General features: G+C 48.1%; 1 protein-coding gene across 1 annotated transcript in view; it reads left to right on the top strand.

The window, feature by feature from the left end:
- The window catches only part of AGAP2 (ArfGAP with GTPase domain, ankyrin repeat and PH domain 2), a 503,122-nt gene that overhangs the window by 455,463 nt on the left and 26,552 nt on the right, over positions 1-21,107 (top strand). The window contains exons 13-14 of the mRNA XM_030196588.1: positions 4,611-4,762; positions 12,414-12,504. Coding sequence (XP_030052448.1) covers positions 4,611-4,762; positions 12,414-12,504 — 243 coding nt within the window. The remainder of the gene's footprint in view (positions 1-4,610; positions 4,763-12,413; positions 12,505-21,107) is intronic.

Here is a 21,107-nt window from a genome sequence, read left to right on the forward strand (position 1 = left end):
ATCTGGGCCATTACCTGTGAGGGGGTCCCCGCCCTCGGTGCCACTTGCAGTACCAGAGCCAGTTGCCACCCGGTCGACTCCCCCTCGACGTCGGTGGAGGAAGCTTCAACGGAGTCCAGGCAGGGGTTGACTTCTCGACATCCCCCACGAGGTCATCAATCCTCGAGGTCGAGGCAGGCTCAGGTTCGGGCTGCTCTTAGGGAGCTTCTGTCCGATACCAAAGAGGAGCACTCATGGGGAGAAGAGGAAGACACCAGGTACTTTTTGGAGGAAGAGTCCTGTGGGCTTCCCTCTGATCCTACTCCACCGATTGAAGTAAGGATGTCTCCACCTGAGAGTCTTACTTTCTCATTCTTTGTACCGGAAATGTCTAAGGATATTCCATTCCCTATGGAGGTTGTGGATGAGCCCAGGGCTGAGATGCTCGAGGTCCTGGATTATCCTTCTCCACCTGCAGAGGTTGCAACGGCCCCCCTGCACAATACACTCAGGATAGTGCTGATGCGGAATTGGTCTTGCCCTCTCACTAATCCAGTGGTCCCTTAGAAGTCCAAGTCCCAGTACAGAGTCCATGGAGAGCCTGTAATGGTGAAGGACCAACTTCCTCACGATTCCATGGTGGTGGACTCTGCTCTCAGAAGAGCCAAGAGTACTAGAGACTATGCCTCGGCGTCCCCAGGCAGAGTGTTTAGGACCTTGGATTCTTTTGAGAGGAGAACGTATCAGGCCGCAATGCTCGCCGCCAAGATCCAAACATGACAGCTCTACACGAGCATTCACTTACGGAGCTCGGTGAGGCACCTATCCAATTTAGTTGAAGCACTTCCTCAGGAGCTTGCTGAACCTTTTCACCAGGGGGTCAGGCAGCAGAAGGTGTGTCGCAAATTCCTGGCCAGCAGGTCTTACAACACTTTGATGTAGCATCCCGAGTAGCTGCTCAAGGTATAGTGATGCGCAGACTGTCATGGCTGCGTGTCTCTGACCTGGATCATAAGACCCAGAAGCGAATGGCGGATGTTCCTTGCCGGGGGCACAACCTTTTTGGAGAAAAAGTAGAGGATATGGTTGATCAGATGAAAAAGTATCATGATGCCATGGATTCTGTCTCCTGCCGGACGTCTTCTGATACTGCCTCCTCTTCCAGGAGGTTTTTTGGAGGGAGGAGGAGTGCTCCCTATTGCTATAATAGGCGTAGGTAAACTCCTGCTTCTCGGCAGCCGGTTCAGGCTCAGTCTCATCATGTGCGTTCTTGTCAACACTGTGCGCCTAAGGCCCCTAGGGCTCCCCAGCAAAAGCAAGGGTTGGGCTTTTGACTGGCTCCAGTGCAGCATAGCCGCGGTAAAGGTATCCGTACCGGGCGGCTTGCCTGTCGGGGGGGAGGTTGATATTTTTTCACCAAAGGTGGCCTCTTATAACCTCCGACAGGTGGGTTCTTCAAATAGTCCGGTTAGGATACACACTCAATCTGGCATCCAAGCCTCCAAATTGCCCACCGGGAGCTCAATCCGTCAGCTCCTAGCACAAGCAGGTACTTGCAGAGGACCTCTCCGCCCTTCTAAAGGCCAATGCGGTCGAACCTGTTCCACCAGGGGAAGAAGGGCTGGGATTCTATTCCAGGTACTTCCTTGTGCAAAAGAAAACAGGGGGGATGCGTCCCATCCTTGACCTAAGGGCCCTGAACAAATTCCTGGTCCAAGAAAAGTTCAGGATGGTTTCCCTGGGCACCCTTCTTCCCATGATTCAGGAAAACGATTAGCTATGCTCTCTGGACTTAAAGGATGCCTACACTCACATCTCGGTACTTCCAGCTCACAGGAAGTACCTTCGATTTCACTTGGGAACTCAGCACTTTAAGTATTGTGTACTACCCTTTGGCCTAGCATCGGCGCCCAGGGTCTTCACAAAGTGCTTAGCAGTTGTCGCAGCATTGCTACGCAGACTGGGTGTGCATGTCTTCCCTTATCTCGACGTTTGGCTGGTGAAGAACACTTCGGAAGCAGAGGCTCTACGGTCCATGCAGATGACTATTCAACTGCTGGAGTTAATGGGGTTTGTAATCAATTATCCCAAGTCCCACCTTGTTCCGGTACAGAAATTGGAATTCATCGGAGTTCTGTTGGATGCACGGACGTCTCGAGCTTATCTTCCCCAGGCAAGGGCAGACAATCTTCTAGCCCTCGAGTCTGTAGCTCGAGCGTCTCAACAGATATCAGCTCGGCAGATGTTGAGACTCTTAGGACACATGCAGGCTCATTTTCAAAGCACTTAGCCTCCCAAAGTTCCATAGAAACCTATGGAACTTAGCCTTCCAAAGTGCTTTGAAAATATGCCTCATGGCTTCCACAGTTCATGTTACTCCCATGGCACATGTACATATGAGATCAGCTCAATGGACCCTAGCTTCCCAATGGTGTCAGGCCACAGGGGATCTAGAGGATGTCATCCATCTCTCCACTGACTTTTGCAATTCCCTTCAATGGTGGACCATTCGATCCAATTTGACCTTGGGACGTCCATTCCAAATTCCTCAGCCTAAAAAAGTGCTGACGACGGATGCATCCCTCCTGGGGTGGGGAGCTCATGTAGATAGACTCCACACTCAGGGAGTTTGGTCATTTCAGGAAAAACATCTTCAGATAAACCTCCTGGAATTACAAGCGATCTCTCAAGGCTTTCAGAGATCGGCTGTCCAATCAAATCATTTCAATTCAGACAGACAACCAGGTTGTGATGTATTACACCAACAAGCGGGGGGGGGGGGCACCGGATCTCGCCGTTTGTGTCAGGAAGCCGTCAGGATGTGGCTTTGGGCGCACCAGCATAGCGTGCTCCTCCAAGCCACGTATCTGGCAGGCATAAACAACAGTCTGGCCGACAGGTTAAGCAGGATCATGCAACCTCATGAGTGGTCACTCAACATGGACATTGTCCGCAAGATCTTCCAAGCGTGGGGCACCCCCTCGGTGGATCTTTTTGCCACTCAGATCAACCACAAACTCCCTCAGTTCTGTTCCACACTTCAGGCCCACGACAGATGCTTTTCTCCTTCATTGGGGGACAGGCTTTCTGTATGCGTATCCTCCCATACCTCTAGTAGGGAAAACTCTGCTGAAACTCAAGCAAGACCGTGGAACCATGATTCTGATCGTGCCTTTTTGGCCCCGTCAGATCTGGTTCCCTCTTCTTCTGGAGTTGTCCTCCGAAGAACCATGGAGATTGGAGTGTTTTCCGACCCTCATCACTCAGAACGAGGGGTCGCTTCTACATCCCAACCTCCAGTCTCTGGCTCTCACGGCCTGGATGTTGAGAACTTAGAAGTTGTCGCCTTAGGCCTTTCAGAGGGTGTCTCCCGAGTCTTGCTTGCTTCCAGGAAAGATTCCATGAAAAAGTGTTATTCTTTTAAATGGAGGAGGTTTGCTGTCTGGTGTGAGAGCAAGGCCCTAGATCCTTTTTCTTGTCCTACATGGACCCTGCTTGAATACCTTCTACACTTATCAGAGTCTGGTCTCAAGACCAACTCCGTAAGGGTTCACTGTAGTGCGATTAGTGCTTACCATCAACGTGTAGAGGGTCAGCCTATCTATGGACAGCCTTTAGTTCGTTTTATGAGAGGTTTGCTTTTGTCAAAGCCCCCTGTCAGACCTCCACCAGTGTCATGGGATCTCAACGTGGTTCTCACCCAGCTGATGATAGCTCCTTTTGAGCCACTGAATTCCTGCCATCTGAAGTACTTGACCTGGAAGGTCATTTTCTTAGTGGCTGTTACTTCAGCTCGTAGAGTCAGTGAGCTCCAAGCCCTGGTAGTGCATGCACCTTATATTAAATTCCATCATAACAGAGTAGTCTTCCGCACTCACCCTAAGATCTTGCTGAAGGTAATGTCGGAGTCCCATCTGAACCAGTCAATTGTCTTGCCAATATTTTTTTCCCGTCCACATACCCGCCCTGGTGAGCACGTTGCATACCTTGGACTGCAAGAGAGCATTGGCCTTTTACGTGGAGAGGACAAAGCCCTATCGACAGGCCGCCCAATTGTTTGTTTCTTTCGATCCCAATAGGAGGGGAGTCACCATCGGAAAACGCACCATCTCTAATTGGCTGACGGATTGCATTTCCTTCACTTACGCCCAAGCTAGGCTGACTTTAGAGGGTCATGTCACAGCTCATAATGTTAGAGCCATGGCTGCATCAGTGGCTCACTTAAAGTCAGTCTCCATTGAGGAGATTTGCAAGGCTGCAACGTGGTCATCAGTCCACACATTCACATTCACATCTCACTACTGCCTTCAGCAGGATACTCGACACGACAGTCGGTTTGGGCAGTCGGTGCTGCAGAATCTGTTTGGGGTTTAGAATGCAACTCCACCCTCCTAGGCCCATTTTTGTTCTGTTCCTGGCCTCCACTCTCACTTAGTTGTGTTTCTTTTGAGGTCAATCTATATTATGTCCTCTCTGTTCCGCGTTTCAAAGCTTGTATTGCTGCAAACTGTTTTGTAAGGCCTACCTTTTTTATTATTATTCTACCATAGTAAGGAGACTGTTGTTTGTTTTTGATCCAGAAGAAGTGTGCATCTTTTAATCTTTGTTTGGATGTTCTTTTGTTTTTACAGAGGAAGACAATTTCGAATTCATTATCGTCTCCAGTTCAGGACAGATCTGGCATTTTGAAGCAAGTAGCTTTGAAGAGAGGGATTCCTGGGTCCAAGCCATTGAGAGTCAGATCCTTGCCAGCCTGCAGTGCTGTGAAAGTAGTAAGAACAAGGTACTGCAAATATCTGAGCAAAAGTTTCCTCTCTTTCATAAATAAGGTGAACAGATTTTGAAATCCAGGAAAACACTGTTGAGACAATTTTCAAAATTCTACATGTACTACTACTACTACTACTTAACATTTCTAGAGCGCTACTAGGGTTACGCAGCGCTGTACAATTTAACAATTGTACATGTAGATACAAAGTCCACATATTTTTTTACCTGTAGACTTTGCTCCCTTTCTCAAAGGGAAAATATGAGCATACTTCCCCTTTGAAAATTGTCCAAGATAAAAGTACCCACAAAGATGTGCATCTGCTTTTTCTTCAGATACTTTTTCTTTCACAACAACATGAACAATTTTGAAAATTCAAAACTTCATGTGTTGCCTCCCCCGACCTAACCCCCTTACCAACCAGGAACACCTCCTCAAATATAGATAAAAGCAGACCTGCCAAATCTCAAGTATTGGGTGGGAGACTCCCACTTCAGGAGTCCATCTTCACATTTCCCATTCAAGAGCAGGAAACTACTGGTCAATGCATTAGACTTGGGAGGTGGGTTCAGCTGCACCTTTAGGAAAAGAAGTGGCAGGAACTAGGGCTGCACATTAATCACAATGAACGCAGCATTTTACTAATCACGATTTAAAAAATTAGTAAAAAATTGCTGCATTTTCCTCCGTACATTCTCCTTCCCAGACTTACTATTACAGTATCTCCCCCATCAGCCTCAGCATGTCAGTCACACAGAAACTTTCAGTAAGTGCCTCCAAGATTGGCTGTGTGCCCGGAGGTCGCCAGAGAGTCAGTGAGGAGCCATATTAGAGGAGGGACCAGATTACAACCTGTTCCCACCAACCACCTGCCTATTTCTGCTGCTGCTGAATGCTAGCCGCAGCTGCAAAGTGCTGCCCACTTCCAAGCGCTGCCTGTCGGTGTTGGTGAGTAGGAACCCACCCCCTCCCCCACAGACTGTGTGCTGCCTGCATGCCACGTGAGTCATGTTAGGATGTTTACTTACGTTGAATGTATTTTTTGACTGTTCTTGTTCTTATAGTTACCGTATTTTTCGGACTATAAGACGCACTTTTTTTCCCCCAAATTTGGGAGAAAAATGGGGGGTGCGTCTTATAGTCCGAAGGTAGATTTGGCTGGCTGGGTGGCTGGCAGGCCGCCCACCGTCCGAGTTCGGGATAGCCGTCAGGGTTACCTCCTCCCCCCCCCCCCCCCCCCCCCCGGCCCTGTCACCACTTCTCCCCTTACTCACGCGATCTTCCCTGGTGGTCTAGTGACGTCGGGGCAGGAAAGAGCCCCCTCTTTCCTGCCCAGCGCGCTGCTCTCCATCCTCCTGTATGCATTGCTGCCTGACGGTCTCGGCGAGATTCAAAATGGCCGCCGAGACTTCAATTGTCAGCGGCCATTTTGAATCTCGCCGAGACCGTCAGGCAGCAATGCATACAGGAGGATGGAGAGCAGCGCGCTGGGCAGGAAAGAGGGGGCTCTTTCCTGCCCCGACGTCACTAGACCACCAGGGAAGATCGCGTGAGTAAGGGGAGAAGTGGTGACAGGGCCGGGGGGGGGGGGGGGAGGAGGTAACCCTGACGGCGATCCCGAACTCGGAGGGAGGGATTCGGACAAGACGCACCGGAGCACCTAGGTTTTAGAGGAGGGAAAAAGGAAAAAAAAAATTTTCCTATTTCCCTCCTCTAAAACCTAGGTGCGTCTTATGGTCCGGTGCGTCTTATAGTCCGAAAAATACGGTATCCTATATAATAATTTCCTATATAATAATTTGCACCTCCGTCTGGCTGCCTGGGATCTTAACATCTTTAAGAGGCTGACCTCAGCCAGCCTCCAGGGTTGAAGGAAAGGGGAGGGGAAGTAGGTTTCGGTTTCTGAAGTTGAACAAGCAATAGGAACAGCTCTGTTAAACCTGTTATCTTCCCCTTCTCCCCTTTGCTTGTTCAACTTCAGAAACCGAAACCTACTTCCCCTCCCCTTTCCTTTAATCCTGGAGACCGGCTGACGTCAGCCTCTTAAAGATGTTACGAACCGAGGCAGCCAGACGGAGGTGCAAATTATTATTTAATTATATATAGGATACAATATTGTTATTCCTGCTCACTTTCTTTATTTTTAATTGCACAATTAATTGCAATTAAAAACTTTAATCAAGAGCCTGAGATCCACGATGGAGTCCTTGGGGGGATGACACTTCCACACGGTGCTCTGTTTTAGCTATGCCTAGTTAAAAAGTAAATAGGAAGGGAAGGTCACGTGCAGTTTTACCAGCAGTTTGAGCTACCCTCTTCCCGCGTAGCCTGATTATGGATGCCTATGTGGTGAAGAAAACATTGTCTGGGAATGTTTTGCTGGGGGCAGCTAAAGGTGAGGTGTCTGTTTCAGTCCCCCTGGAACACAGCGTTTTGCTGACCCCCAAGGAAAAGGTCCCACCAGCAAACCGTGCATCCATGAAGGATGCAACACCTACAATTGGGCACGTGCGGAAAGATGGTTTCACTTCCTTACAGAGTATGCTGGGCGGAGACACTGTTGGAGCCGTCTTTTCAAGCATGCCAGAACCTTCAATTTGGGAGATCCAGAAGATTCTTCTGTTCCTGTTCTCACCAGCCAGAGAGATGTGGCCAGCCCTGCAACAGCAATTTTGGAATTTAATCCAGTAAGACCTTCTTCATTGACTTTAGAAGACTTGTGGTCTTTAATGGTACCTTTGGGCCAGAATATGTCCAGACATATAGTGCAGAGTGGATCTCAAGTTCTAAATCTGGAATTAAAGTTTGATAAATATGAGACTCATTTGACTGCTATGGAGAACCAGTCCAGAAACTGGAAGAAGGTTCTATACGGTGCCAAAAGACAATGTGAATTTACTTATTAAATGTCAAAAATTTAAAATACTATCAGATGCAGGAATCTGCATCTGATTTATTTTCCCAAGAAGCTGGGAATTTCTGTTCAAAATATGTTTAGGAGGTTCATGTTGGAGCATTTGAAAATTCTGCCTCAGTCTTTACCACCTGTTGTCCGAGTATACTATTTGCCTCTTACATAAGTACATGAGTATTGCCACACTGGGACAGACTAAAGGTCCATCAAGCCCAGCATCCTGTTTCCAACAGTGGCCAATCCAGGTCATAAATACCTGACAAGATCCTTAAAAAAGTTCAATACATTTTATGCTGCTTATCTCAGAAATAAGCAGTGGATTTTCCCGAAGTCATTTTTATAATGGTCTATGCACTTTTCCTTTAGAAAGCTGTCCAACTCTTTTTTAAACCCCGCTAAGCTAACTGCCTTGCAACAAATTCCAGAATTTAATTACACGTTGAGTGAAGAAAAAGTTTCCCCGATTCGTTTTAAATTTACTACTTTGTAGCTTCATCGCAGGCCCCCTAGTCCTATTATTTTTGGAAAGCGTAAACAGATGCTTCACATCTACCCGTTCCACGCCACTCATTATTTTATAGACCTCTATCATATCTCCCCTCAGCCATCTTTTCTCCAAGCTGAAGAGCCCCAGCCACTTTAGCCTTTCCTCATAGGGAAGTCGTCTCATCCCCTTTATCATTTTTGTTGCCCTTCTCTGCACCTTTTCTAATTCCACTGTATCTTTTTTGAGATGTGGCGACCAGAATTGTGCGACAACTGTGTGGCATACAGCGATGACATTAGACTACCAAAAGTTAAGCTTGTGTTCCTACAGTCCAATACAACTTCTCTTATTCAGCCAATGGATAAGAGTATCGTAGCCAACTTCAAGAAGCATTATAGGGTGCTGGTGCTGTACCATCTGATGGGCACAATGGATAATGATGCAAACATTGTCAAGCAAACTGCTAAGATGGCTTGCAAACTTAGCCTACTGGAATCACTACACATGCAGAAGGAGGCTTGATGTCATGTTAACCAGAGTACAATTGCCAACTGCTACAGGCAGGCTAGGTTTTTTTTTTTTAAATGCTATAATGATGAAAATCCTGCACCATCAGTGGTAAGCACAGATGAACTGCCTGTGGATCTCCCAGCTGGAGTGACAGCTGAGGAGTTTGATCACTATATGGCAGTTGATGACAACCTGCAAACATATGACAATATAAAGAAGCTGAGATTTACTCAGACCTGAAGTTTGTGGTTGAGGATGCTGGAAACACTGATGATAAGGCATTGAGGGTGCAAATTGGCAGCGAGCGTGATGCAAGACCCGCTGTGACATTTGCTGCTGCATTACACAGCTTGAACATTGTGAGGGCTTATATAGAGGTTAATGGGTGCCAGAGCTACAAACACTATTATGACCTGCTTGACCTTATCTACAACACAAATAGGCAAAACACTCTACAGAAAACTATTCCAGATTTTATTTAGTAGTAAATGACGGTAGATAAAGACCTGTACAGTTCATTCAGTCTGCCCAACAAGATAAACTCATTTTACATGGTAAGTGATACTTTATATGCATACCCGAGTTTGATTTGTCCTTGCCATTCTCAGGGCACAGACCGTAGAAGTCTGCTCAGCACTCTTCATGTACTAACATTTCTGAAGCTAATGTCGAAGCCCCTTTTTTGTGTGACAAGTTTTATTTATATTTTATTGATTTTGTTTTAGAAAATTGTCTATACCTTACTGTGTTTAGCATGAAAGGAAAATTATTGACTGTCCTGTAACAGTAATAAATAAGTTGCACTACACTGGCTCTTTGTGGTTACTGAAATAATGCTTTGAATATGGTCACTTCGGTTATGTGCAATCCAACTTCGGTCCAGAGGTCTTCCACTTAACTCAGAGTGCAGCATATCATTCAGCTTGTTTTATTGCATTGTTCATGTTTTTGATTTGATTAATATTATTTATATATATTGTATATATGATTTATATATACATTGTTTAAGTTTATTGGAATTATTTTTATAGTTCTTCTTTTTTTGTGAAGTTTTTATTTATGTTTAGAGATCATGATGCAGGCATTTCTGCCAAAACCTGGCTGTGTTAGGTCATTTTCAAATAAAGAGCCTTGGTGATATCCTCTGGCTGCTCTCCTTTCTTTTGGCCACCTCTGCTCTTCTGATGCTGTAGAGCATCCCCCAATACAAAAAAAAAAGACCCCAAACTAGAAATTGAAATAAGCAAAGAAAAACTAAGCTGGAAACCACAAAAAGTTCCATCTATGTCCAGCATCTCTGCCATCTCTTCACTTCTGTCCATCCAGGTCCAGCATCTGTCCCATCTCTTCACTTCCCTGCATCTATATCCAGCACCTCTCCTCTCTTTTCCTTTCCTATCCATGCCCAGGAACTCCCCCTCTTCACTTCTCACCCCCTGCCCATTAGAATCTCTTCCTCTCATACCTTCTCTACTCCTTGTCCAAAATCCCCACCTCTTCCCTGCCCCAGTTCATCCACCATCTCTTCCCTTCCTTGCATCCATGTCCAGCATCTCCTCTGTCCATTCCCTGTTCTTTCCCATACATACCCAGCAATTCTCCTCTCTTCTTTTTTCACTCCCTGCCCATCAGAATTTCTCCCTCTTACCTTCTTCCCTCCGTGTCCAACATTTCCACCTCTTCCATCCCCAGTCCTTGTCCTGCATCTCTTTTCCTCCCATCTTATATCCAACATCACTCCTCTGACTTCCCTTACCCCTCCTTGTACAGTATATTTCCTTTCACTTCCCTTCCTCGCTTTATGTCAGATATCTCCTCCTCACCACCCACCCAATATGTTGGCCTTGCTTTCCTTCTACAATATCTAGTAACTCTTGTCTCGCTTTGCTCCGCACCCCCCCCCCCCCTCCGCTCAGCAGAATTTCTCCCTCTTATGCCTTCTCCCCTCACTATCCAGCACCTCTTTCTCTTCTCTTCCCCTTTGACCAAAATCTCTGTCCAGCATCTCCAGCTCATTTCTATACTCATGTCTCGTATTGTTCCCTTCACTCTTGGTCCAGTTTCTCTCCTCACTTACTTTGTTTTTATCTGTTGCTGCTGCTGCCCTTGCTGCCATCCTCTCAGTTCTGTGGCAGAAGTAAAATCAAAGAGAAGCACCAGCCTTGGAGCCTGTGCACATGCTGAACTCTGCCGGTCCCGTCCCCTCTGATAAAGAATTCCTGTGTCAGAGGGGGCAGGACCAGCAGATGCTGAGCCAATGCACAAGCTCCAAGCTGTCTTTGATTTTTATTAGTTGTATTTGGGCATTTTTTACAGGCTGAAAAAGTTTCCAGTAGTGTGTATCGTTTCTTAACCGCCTGAAAAAGCCACGTACATAAGTACCTATTTTCGAGTAGATTCAGTAAATGGCACTCAAATTAGGGCACAACAATAAGCGCTGTTCTATAAACAGCACTCTGAGTTGGGCACCATTTATAGAATAACTCATAGCACCAGGATCCACACCCAACTTTGGGCACGAGCCTTTACACTGGCTGAAACCTGGTGTAAATCTAGTTGCATAAATTAGGTGCAGATCCCACAAATTCTGTAATACGGCGTGCATCTTTTGTGAATACCCCTGGCTTGCCCATGCCCCTCCCATGGCCATAACATCTCTTCAATTACGCACTAAAAAATTTGTAAATGTATCTTTATAGAATAGTGTGTAGCAAGATGCATGCGCAAATCCAAATTGTTGACATTTAACACCAATAATAATTAACACTCAATTATTGATAATTGGCTCTTTAAATTGTGTGCACAAATTGGTCATGTGCTCAAATTTGTGCATGCAATTTTGAGCACCATTTATAGAATCCGGGAATTTATGTGTGCCACCCATGTTTTCAAAGGGTGGCTCTATAGGGAGTTTTCCTTTGAAAATGAACTTATCCTTTGGCCTTAATTCTCCTTTCTGGTCTTTTCTCTGACTTTGCACTCTGACTCTTGTAAGTGGTCTTTTCTCTGACTTTGCACTCTGACTCTTGTAAGTGGTTAGGAACCCTCAAAGTTTCTCTTTCTATTTTTGTGGATTGCTGAGTTAAGGCTACACCTGGTAGTGTAGTGAGAGGGAGAACCTTGTAGCTAGTAGAGCTATGCTCTTTGCAGCTATTTTGACCAAACCCAAGTAGGAGTTGTGCGTGAGGAACTGAGGCTGCTTGTATTGTTGGGTTAGAAGCCACAGGTGGTAGTGGGGTAAGAACTAAGCATTTGGTTCTGAAGCTTGGCTGACCATTACAGCAGCTGAGCTGTAGAAGATTGGGCTAGGGAAGATAGTGAGGATCATGCCATCAGAGTTCTGCAGCTGTGCTCCTCCAGCATAATAAACTTGCATATTAAACTTGCATATTATGAAAGAAGGCATATTCTGTCACTTTGGTGGGCTTTAAATGTGTGCTTGTTTGGCTAACTACTGAAATAAATTGGATTTAGGCCAGTGTTGTTTTTATTCACCATTATTCAGCTTCATTTTAATAATGCCTAAATATCTGAACAGTTACAAGACACGATCACAAAAATATATATTGCAGGAATGTCTATCAAAAAAGATATGTGTCCCCTGAAATATAGAACTTCTTATCATCTTACTCGGGGTATAAATGTTTTTTTAATCATTTTAAAAGCCAGGGGGAGTCACAAGGCAACACGCCTGTGCTTGATGTTCCTTTCTCTTGTATGTTCCCTGTGCCTGATTTTCCTTTTCTGTTGGACAGGCTCGTATGGATAGCCAAAGTGAGGCCGTGGCAATTCAGGCCATCCGAAACACCCAGGGCAACACGCACTGCGTGGACTGTGAGGCACCAAGTAAGTCCCAGTCTTCTTAACCATGTTAGGGTAAGGAGGGGGAAAGGTGATGGAAAACAAAATTGTAATAGTGATGGGATACAGGGTTCAAGGCACCCTCTCTTATATGCCTTCAATACGAGGACTTCCATATGCTTCTAGTATCCACCATATAATACAGTTGGGATGAGTGCTGCATTTATTTTATTGGCCTTGTTATCTAAACAATAAAAAGGAACCTGCCAAATCTATGAGGCAGCCATGGTAAATGAGATTAGAACACTAATTGCATAAATCTGTTTAAAACTGAGTTCATTAAAAAAAATTGTATTACACATTACATTGAAAGCTCTCAAATATGGTAAGATAGAGTGGAGGAGTAGCCTAGTAGTTAGTACAGTGGGCATTGATCTTGGGGAACTGGATTCAGTTCCACTGCAGCTCCTTGTGACTCTGGGCAAGTCGCTTAACCCTCCATTGCCCCAGGTACAAATAATAAGTACCTGTATATACTATGTAAACTGCTTTGAATGTACTTGCAAAAAATGCAGGCGGTATATCAAGTCCAATTCCCATATGCTATATTGCAATTTGTTTCTTATTTCTTTTCTGTTTAGAAATTTTGAACAAAAATAATTTATAGCCCCATTTCCCCAAACTTTTAATCACCCAAATTTAATTTAATTTTCTGTTGCAATGCTAAGTAGATAAAAATCCAGCTATAGCAATAAGCCAAGATTTGGTCACCTAAAGTGGGTGCCCAGCATTTTTCTTTGACAAATATGATTGAGTCAGGCACACAACATCCAACAACATCAGAATGGAACAGAGCTCAGAACTAGGTATAAAAACATGCCTGGATTCTCCCACCCAGCAGTTAGCTCAGCACCACATTTTGTTTATTTCACTGCTAAATAGATAAAAAGCTGTTTTGTATTGAGGAAGGTTTTGTATTCTCCTTTTGTCTCCATCATTTGTTTGTTTGTTTTGCCATTTTTCTCATAAAAATAGAAGTTTAATTAGTTACTTTTTATTTATTATTATATTCTGCAAAAATGTGTCAGGTGAAGTTGGAGTTTAGTCTTCTCAGTATGGGAGAAAGATCAAAGTTCAAGGTTGCATATATTTGATTAACCACTTAAGGCTAAGGCATCAAAACGATGTACAGCTATAATATTATTTCACAGTAAGAAACGGAAGTACAATTATAAAAAGGAAAGAAGCAGAGATTGTCCAAGCCTGCTGTGCTCCACATGCCCCAATGACCAACAGTTATCCAGCTGCCAGAATTTCAGTACCCATTCCAGATTCCTGTCAGACCAGGGACATCTAGTCCTTGCCTGAGCTCAGAAAATAATGAAGCTGACTGAAGAGATTTTGACAAGATGTCTCCACAAGCCCAAAAGGAACAGCGGAATAGCCTTTGCAGTCACTTTGAAGAAAATAAGTGACTTCTGCTCAAGGAGCAGCACAAGGCGTCTTTCAAACTGAAGCTTCCAGGTGTAAAGCGTGGTTGTCTTCAACACACTTGCATAGGCTGGATATCAAAACAACCTTGGAAGTTGCCATCAAAAGTGCTAGAGAAGCACAAATACCTCATATATGTAGCCATCTCCTGCACTGTGTGATCGTTTGAAATTACTCCTGCTGGACAGTAGTATTAACCTTTGTCTTACTCCATCAGCACAGGCATCACTGCAGCCTCTTGGCACAAATAGGCCAGCAGTCCACAGCAGTGAAGTGAGATCCTAAATTCTCTCAGAGAGAATTGTTATGCTAGCCCTCCCCTCCTTCCTCTGTCCCAACCATCACCTACACCCCCTTGCGGCCTACCTTGTCCATAGTTGGAGGAGGGAGAAACTAGCACTCACTTCCTCCTCTTCAGGCGCCTCCTCAAAATGGTGGTGCCCTGCACTGCCCAGTGCATCCTGGGATGCGCTGAGCAGGGCTTAACTTCCATATAAGGGTTAAGTCCCACCCACCACATTCCAGGATGCACTGAGCACAGCAGGGTGCCACCATTTTGAGGAGGCGCCCAAAGAGGAGGGTGAGAGTACTAGTCTCTCCCTCCTCCAGCTATGGACAAGGTGGGGGGGGGGAGGGTGCCGGGAGGGAGGGAGGGCTAGCGGTCCCAGTGGATTACCAGGCTATTTTTTTCAATGTGTTGGGGGGGGGGGGTTATGTTTGACAGGTCCAGGAGAAAATCCCGGACCTATCAAAAAGTTTATCAGAATTCTTCATCTCTACAAATGGTCTACAAGATATTTTTCAGGTATGGGAGACTCCTCAAATAGCCTTGTTCACCAGTAAATAAAACAGAAGAGCTGGACTTGAGATTATCTCCCCATCCCTCTCATAGTGAAAATCCTACACAAGTTTCAAAAGCAGCCAGGTACAATGGTTTTCCTAACACTGCACTGGCCATGACAGAACCGATTCCCTCATCAAAAGACTCACAGTTCTTCCCCTATATGAGGTGTGAATAGACTGGGCCTGCAGGGAGCTAGTGGCCTGGGATGCACCTTATCATAACCGCTGCCGTGACCACCACCCCTAGCCATCACAGAAATGGGTACCTCTGAGGGCCTTCCTCAAGCCTATACAGCCTATGCCAACATGTTCTTCAAAAAATGAGCGCAGACTGTTCCACCCCACTGGGAGTATGACTGCCCCATACACCTGTTACTGGACAAAATGCCACCTAGATGAAGGGTGTACCTGCTCTCAGCTCCTGAGACCCAGGCTAGGTTGGGCTATATTGCTGAAAACCTACAAAGGGGCTTTATTCGTACATCAACTTCCCCAGCTGGAGCTGGGTTTTTCTTTGAATGGAAAAAGGATAGGACCATACTACACTCTTGCATAACTTGCCATAACTTCAAGACTAAGTACCCACTTCCTCTGATTTCTGAACTGTTTGATCAATTACAAGGAGCTCATATTTCCACTAAACTGGATCTGAGGGGAGCCTATAATTTGATACGCATTCGGGTACGAGTGGAAGACGGCTTTCAATACCAGAGATGGTCACTATGAGTACCTTGTCATGCCATACGGGCCCTTTGATGCCCCTGCTGTTTTACAAAATTTCATCAATGATATCTTCTAAGAGATGCTACAGAACTGCATCCTAGTTTATCTAGACAACATCTTAATTTTTTCCAAGACACTTGCACTACACCGGGAACAGGTCAAGCAGGTCTTACAATGCCTGCAGGAGAATCATGCCAAACTGGAAAAATGCATCTTTGAGCAAAAAGAATTACATTTCCTAGGCTGTATTATATCTGATCGGGGCCTGAGTATGGACCCTGCAAAGCTGTCGACTGTTCATGACTGACCTTGGCCTTGGGGGCTTTACAATGCTTTTTGGGTTTCACCAACTACTGTCGCCAGTTCATCCAGAACTACTACACCTTTGCAGATCCACTCACGGCTCTAACTCAGAAGGATGCTAATACCCAGGACTGGTTGGAAGAAGCAGCTTCAGCCTTTGACCTGTTGAAGCAAGCCTTCGTTTTGGCCCTGGTGCTGTGTCATCCTGACCTAGAGAAACCCTTCTTTGCTGAAGTCAACACATCCCCCGTGGGAGCCGGTGCCATCCTCTCACAATCTAATGAGAAAGGCAGACTGTTACCCTGTGCCTTTTCTCACAGAAGTTCTCACCTGCAGAGAAAAACTATACCATTGTTGATCGATTGGGAGTTGTTAGCCATCAAGCTGGCCCTGGAAGAGTGGCGTCATCTGCTGGAAGGAGCTAAGCATCCATCCACCGTGACCATGGATCACAAAAACCTTCTGTGTTTACAGAAGGCTCGAAGACTCAATCCACATCAGGCTCCATGGTCTCTTTTCTTTTCCCGATCTTTCAGGTGGTCGTTCGACCTTCGGTCCTTTGAGCCACAGATGAGAGCTCTGATCGTCAGACTGTCCTGGACTCAGTCAAGATCCTTGCAACCATCGCGGTACCAGTGAAGAAACAGTGTGTTTTAAGCCTGTAAAATGTATTGGATATTTTTCTGCATTGATTATGTTCTGAAGTGTATTTCTCCTATTTGGCCAGCACATGGTTCATGTTTATGCTTAAAGCTGTTTCAAAGGACTAGAAAGACTTCTCTTTCTTTTAGTTGGCACACAGATAATAGGAAGTGCTTGTAGTGATGTAACCTTTACTGTTCTGGGCTCTGATTGGCCTGGAGTTTGAAATTACCCAGCAGTTGATGCTGGCTGTTGTTTCAGTTTCAGCCCAGGAGAAGGAGAGAGAGATCTCTTTGCTGAATCTCTGTGAACAGATTTCTCCGAGGACAAGCAGGCTGCTTGTTCTCACTGATGGGTGACGTCCACGGCAGCCCCTCCAATCGGAATCTTCACTAGCAAAGTCCTTTGCTAGCCCTCGCGCGCCCGCGCGCACCGCGCATGCGCGGCCGTCTTCCCGCCCGAAACCGGCTCGAGCCGGCCAGTCTTCTTTTGTCCGCACTCGGTACGGTCGTGTTTTCGCCGTGTCGAGCCCCGGAAAGTCGACCTCGCGCGTCCAAATTCTGTTTGAGCGTGTTTTTTTCCTTCGGGAAAGCTTTGTTAGTCGGGAAGTGCTCCGGAAACCCTTCGACCGGGTTTCGTGTCAATCCTCCCCGTACTTCCAGCTTTTTGCCCCGGTAAGTTTTCTTTCGTCGTCGGGGTAGGCCTCTTTTCGGCCTCGGTCGAGATTTTTTCTCCCTCTAAATTTTTGGTTCCATTTCGCCATTTCGGCTTTTGATTTCGCCGGCGTGATTTTTCCGCCCATGACATCGAAGCCTTCCAGCGGCTTCAAGAAGTGCACCCAGTGCGCCCGGGTTATCTCGCTCACTGATCGACACTCGTCGTGTCTTCAGTGTCTGGGGGCCGAGCACCGCCCTCAGAACTGTAGTCTGTGTTCCCTTCTTCAAAGGCGGACTCAGGTAGCGAGACTAGCCCAGTGGAACGTGTTGTTCTCGGGCCCTTCGTCGGCATCGGCACCGGGATCTTCGAGTGCATCGACGTCGTCAGCGTCCAGACCATCTTCCTCGGCCGCCCCTGCATCGAGTGCATCGAGGCATCGGGCCTCTGCATCGGCGCCGAGACATCGGATAGCTGCATCGACGTCGGTGGTACCAGGACCTCGTCTGCTGATGTCGTCGGACGGTGGTGCATCGGGTGGAGTGCAGGTGAGGGCTGTCCATTCCCCTGCTGGTGGCGGTGAGCCCTCGGGTGGGTCTCCTCCTACCCTGAGGGCTCCTGCGGTACAGCCCCCCCGAGATCGACCTTCTTCAGTCTCGGCCCCGAGGAAGCGACGGATGGATTCGACGTCCTCCTCGTTGGTGCCGGGGAGCTCCGGTGACATGCTTCGGAAGAAATCGAAGAAGCATCGACACCGGTCTCCTCCCCATGTCGGCACCGAGAGCTCTGGGTCGCCGAGGGATTCGGCACCCAGCAGGCATCGGCACCGAGAGGACTGCTCACCCTCTGTTCAGGAGGTGTCGATGCGCTCCGCTCTGGACAGCCCGGTACAGCCTCCATGCCCGGAACAGGTACTGACGTCGACGCCTGCATCGACCTCACAGCCTTTCTCTACAGCCGCTCTAAACGAGAGCCTCCGGGCCGTTCTCCCAGAGATTCTGGGAGAGCTGTTGCGCCCTACCCCTCCGGTACCGGCGGTGCTTGCGCCTCCGGTACCGTCGAGCGTGGCGCCGGCTGGCCCATCGCCCAGGTTGAGGTCCCCGACGTCGGTACCGCGTGCGGTACCGACCGCGGCCACCTCCCAGGAAGGCTCCCCGACTACGTCGGCGGAGGGAGCTTCGCCGATGCGGGCGAGGGAGTCTACCTCTCGACGCCCCCATCGTGGACGTGGCTCCACTGAGTCGAGCAGGGCGAGGTTGCAGACACAGGTTCGTGAACTTGTATCTGACACCGAGGGTGAGGCCTCGTGGGAGGAAGAGGAAGATCCTCGATATTTCTCTGACGAGGAGTCTGAGGGTCTTCCTTCTGATCCCACTCCCTCTCCTGAAAGACAGCTTTCTCCTCCCGAGAGTCTGTCTTTTGCTTCCTTTGTCCGGGAGATGTCTACGGCCATCCCCTTCCCGGTGGTTGTGGAGGACGAGCCCAGGGCTGAAATGTTTGAGCTCCTGGACTATCCTTCTCCACCTAAGGAAGCGTCCACTGTTCCCTTGCACCATGTCCTGAAAAAGACATTGCTTGCGAACTGGACCAAGCCATTAAGTAATCCCCACATTCCCAAGAAGATCGAGTCCCAGTACCGGATCCATGGGGACCCAGAGCTGATGCGCACTCAGTTGCCTCACGACTCTGGAGTTGTGGATTTGGCCCTAAAGAAGGCTAAGAGTTCTAGGGAACATGCTTCGGCGCCCCCGGGCAAGGACGCTAGAACCTTAGACTCCTTTGGGAGGAAGGCCTACCATTCCTCTATGCTCGTGTCCAAGATCCAGTCTTACCAGCTCTACACGAGCATGCACATGCGGAACAATGTGCGGCAGTTGGCGGGCTTGGTTGATGCTCTTCCCCCTGAGCAAGCCAAGCCTTTTCAGGAGGTGGTCAGGCAGCTGAAGGCGTGCAGAAAATTCCTGGCCAGAGGAGTTTATGACACTTTTGATGTTGCGTCCAGGGCCGCTGCTCAAGGTGTGGTGATGCGCAGGCTCTCATGGCTGCGCGCCGCCGACCTGGAGAATAGAATCCAGCAGCGGATTGCGGACTCGCCTTGCCGTGCGGACAACATTTTTGGCGAAAAAGTCGAACAGGTGGTAGAGTCTCTCCACCAGCGGGACACCGCATTCGACAAATTCGCCCGCCGGCAGCCTTCAGCTTCTACCTCTACAGGTAGACGATTTTTCGGGGGAAGGAAGACTGTTCCCTACTCTTCTGGCAGGCGTAGGTACAATCCTCCTTCCCGACAGCCTGCGGCCCAGGCTAAGCCCCAGCGCGCTCGCTCTCGTCAGCAGCGTGCGTCTCAGCAAGGCCCCGCGGCTCCCCAGCAAAAGCAAGGGGCGAGCTTTTGACTGGCTCCAGCAGAGCATAGCCGACATCCAAGTGTCCGTGCCGGGCGACCTGCCAGTCGGAGGGAGGTTGAAAGCTTTTCACCAAAGATGGCCTCTCATAACCTCCGATCAGTGGGTTCTGCAAATAGTCCGGCAAGGATACACCCTCAATTTGGCATCAAACCCTCCAAATTGTCCACCGGGAGCTCAGTCTTACAGCTTCCAGCACAAGAGGGTACTTGCAGAGGAACTCTCCGCCCTTCTCAGCGCCAATGCGGTCGAGCCCGTGCCATCCGGGCAAGAAGGGCTGGGATTCTATTCCAGGTACTTCCTTGTGGAAAAGAAAACAGGGGGGATGCGTCCCATCCTAGACCTAAGGGCCCTGAACAAATATCTCGTAAAAGAAAAGTTCAGGATGCTTTCCCTGGGCACCCTTCTCCCCATGATTCAGCAAAACGATTGGCTATGCTCTCTGGACTTGAAGGATGCCTATACACACATCCCGATACTGCCAGCTCACAGACAGTATCTGCGATTTCAGTTGGGCACCCGCCACTTCCAGTACTGTGTGCTACCCTTTGGGCTCGCCTCTGCGCCCAGGGTGTTCACAAAGTGCCTAGCTGTGGTAGCAGCGGCACTTCGCAGGCTGGGAGTGCACGTGTTCCCATATCTCGACGATTGGCTGGTGAAGAACACATCCGAGGCAGGAGCCCTGCAGTCCATGCAGATGACTATTCGCCTTCTGGAGCTACTGGGGTTTGTGATAAATTACCCAAAGTCCCATCTTCTTCCAGTGCAGAACCTCGAATTCATAGGAGCCCTGCTGGATTCTCGGACGGCTCGCGCCTATCTCCCAGAGACGAGAGCCAACAACTTGTTGTCCCTCGTCTCCCGGGTGCGGGCGTCCCAGCAGATCACAGCTCGGCAGATGTTGAGATTGCTGGGCCACATGGCCTCCACAGTTCATGTGACTCCCATGGCCCGCCTTCACATGAGATCTTCTCAATGGACCCTAGCCTCCCAGTGGTATCAGGCCGCTGGGGGACTAGAGGACGTGATCCACCTGTCCACGAGTTTTCTCGAATCCCTGTTTTGGTGGACGATTTGGACCAATTTGACTCTGGGACGTCCCTTCCAAATTCCTCAGCCACAAAAAGTGCTGACCACGGATGCGTCTCTCCTGGGATGGGGAGCTCATGTCGATGGGCTTCACACCCAAGGAAGCTGGTCCCTCCAAGAACGCGATCTACAGATCAATCTTCTGGAGTTACGAGCGATCTGGAACGCTCTGAAGGCTTTCAGAGATCGGCTGTCCCACCAAATTATCCAAATTCAGACAGACAACCAGGTTGCCATGTATTATGTAAACAAGCAGGGGGGCACCGGATCTCGCCCCCTGTGTCAGGAAGCCGTCAGCATGTGGACCTGGGCTCGCCGGAACGGCATGGTGCTCCAAGCCACATATCTGGCAGGCGTAAACAACAGTCTGGCCGACAGACTGAGCAGGATTATGCAACCTCACGAGTGGTCGCTCAATTCCAAAGTGGTGCGCCAGATCTTCCAAGCGTGGGGCACCCCCTTGGTGGATCTCTTCGCATCTCGAGTGAACCACAAAGTCCC

This window comes from Microcaecilia unicolor, chromosome 3 (assembly GCF_901765095.1).
Source record: "Microcaecilia unicolor chromosome 3, aMicUni1.1, whole genome shotgun sequence".
In the NCBI taxonomy this organism is placed as follows: domain Eukaryota; kingdom Metazoa; phylum Chordata; class Amphibia; order Gymnophiona; family Siphonopidae; genus Microcaecilia; species Microcaecilia unicolor.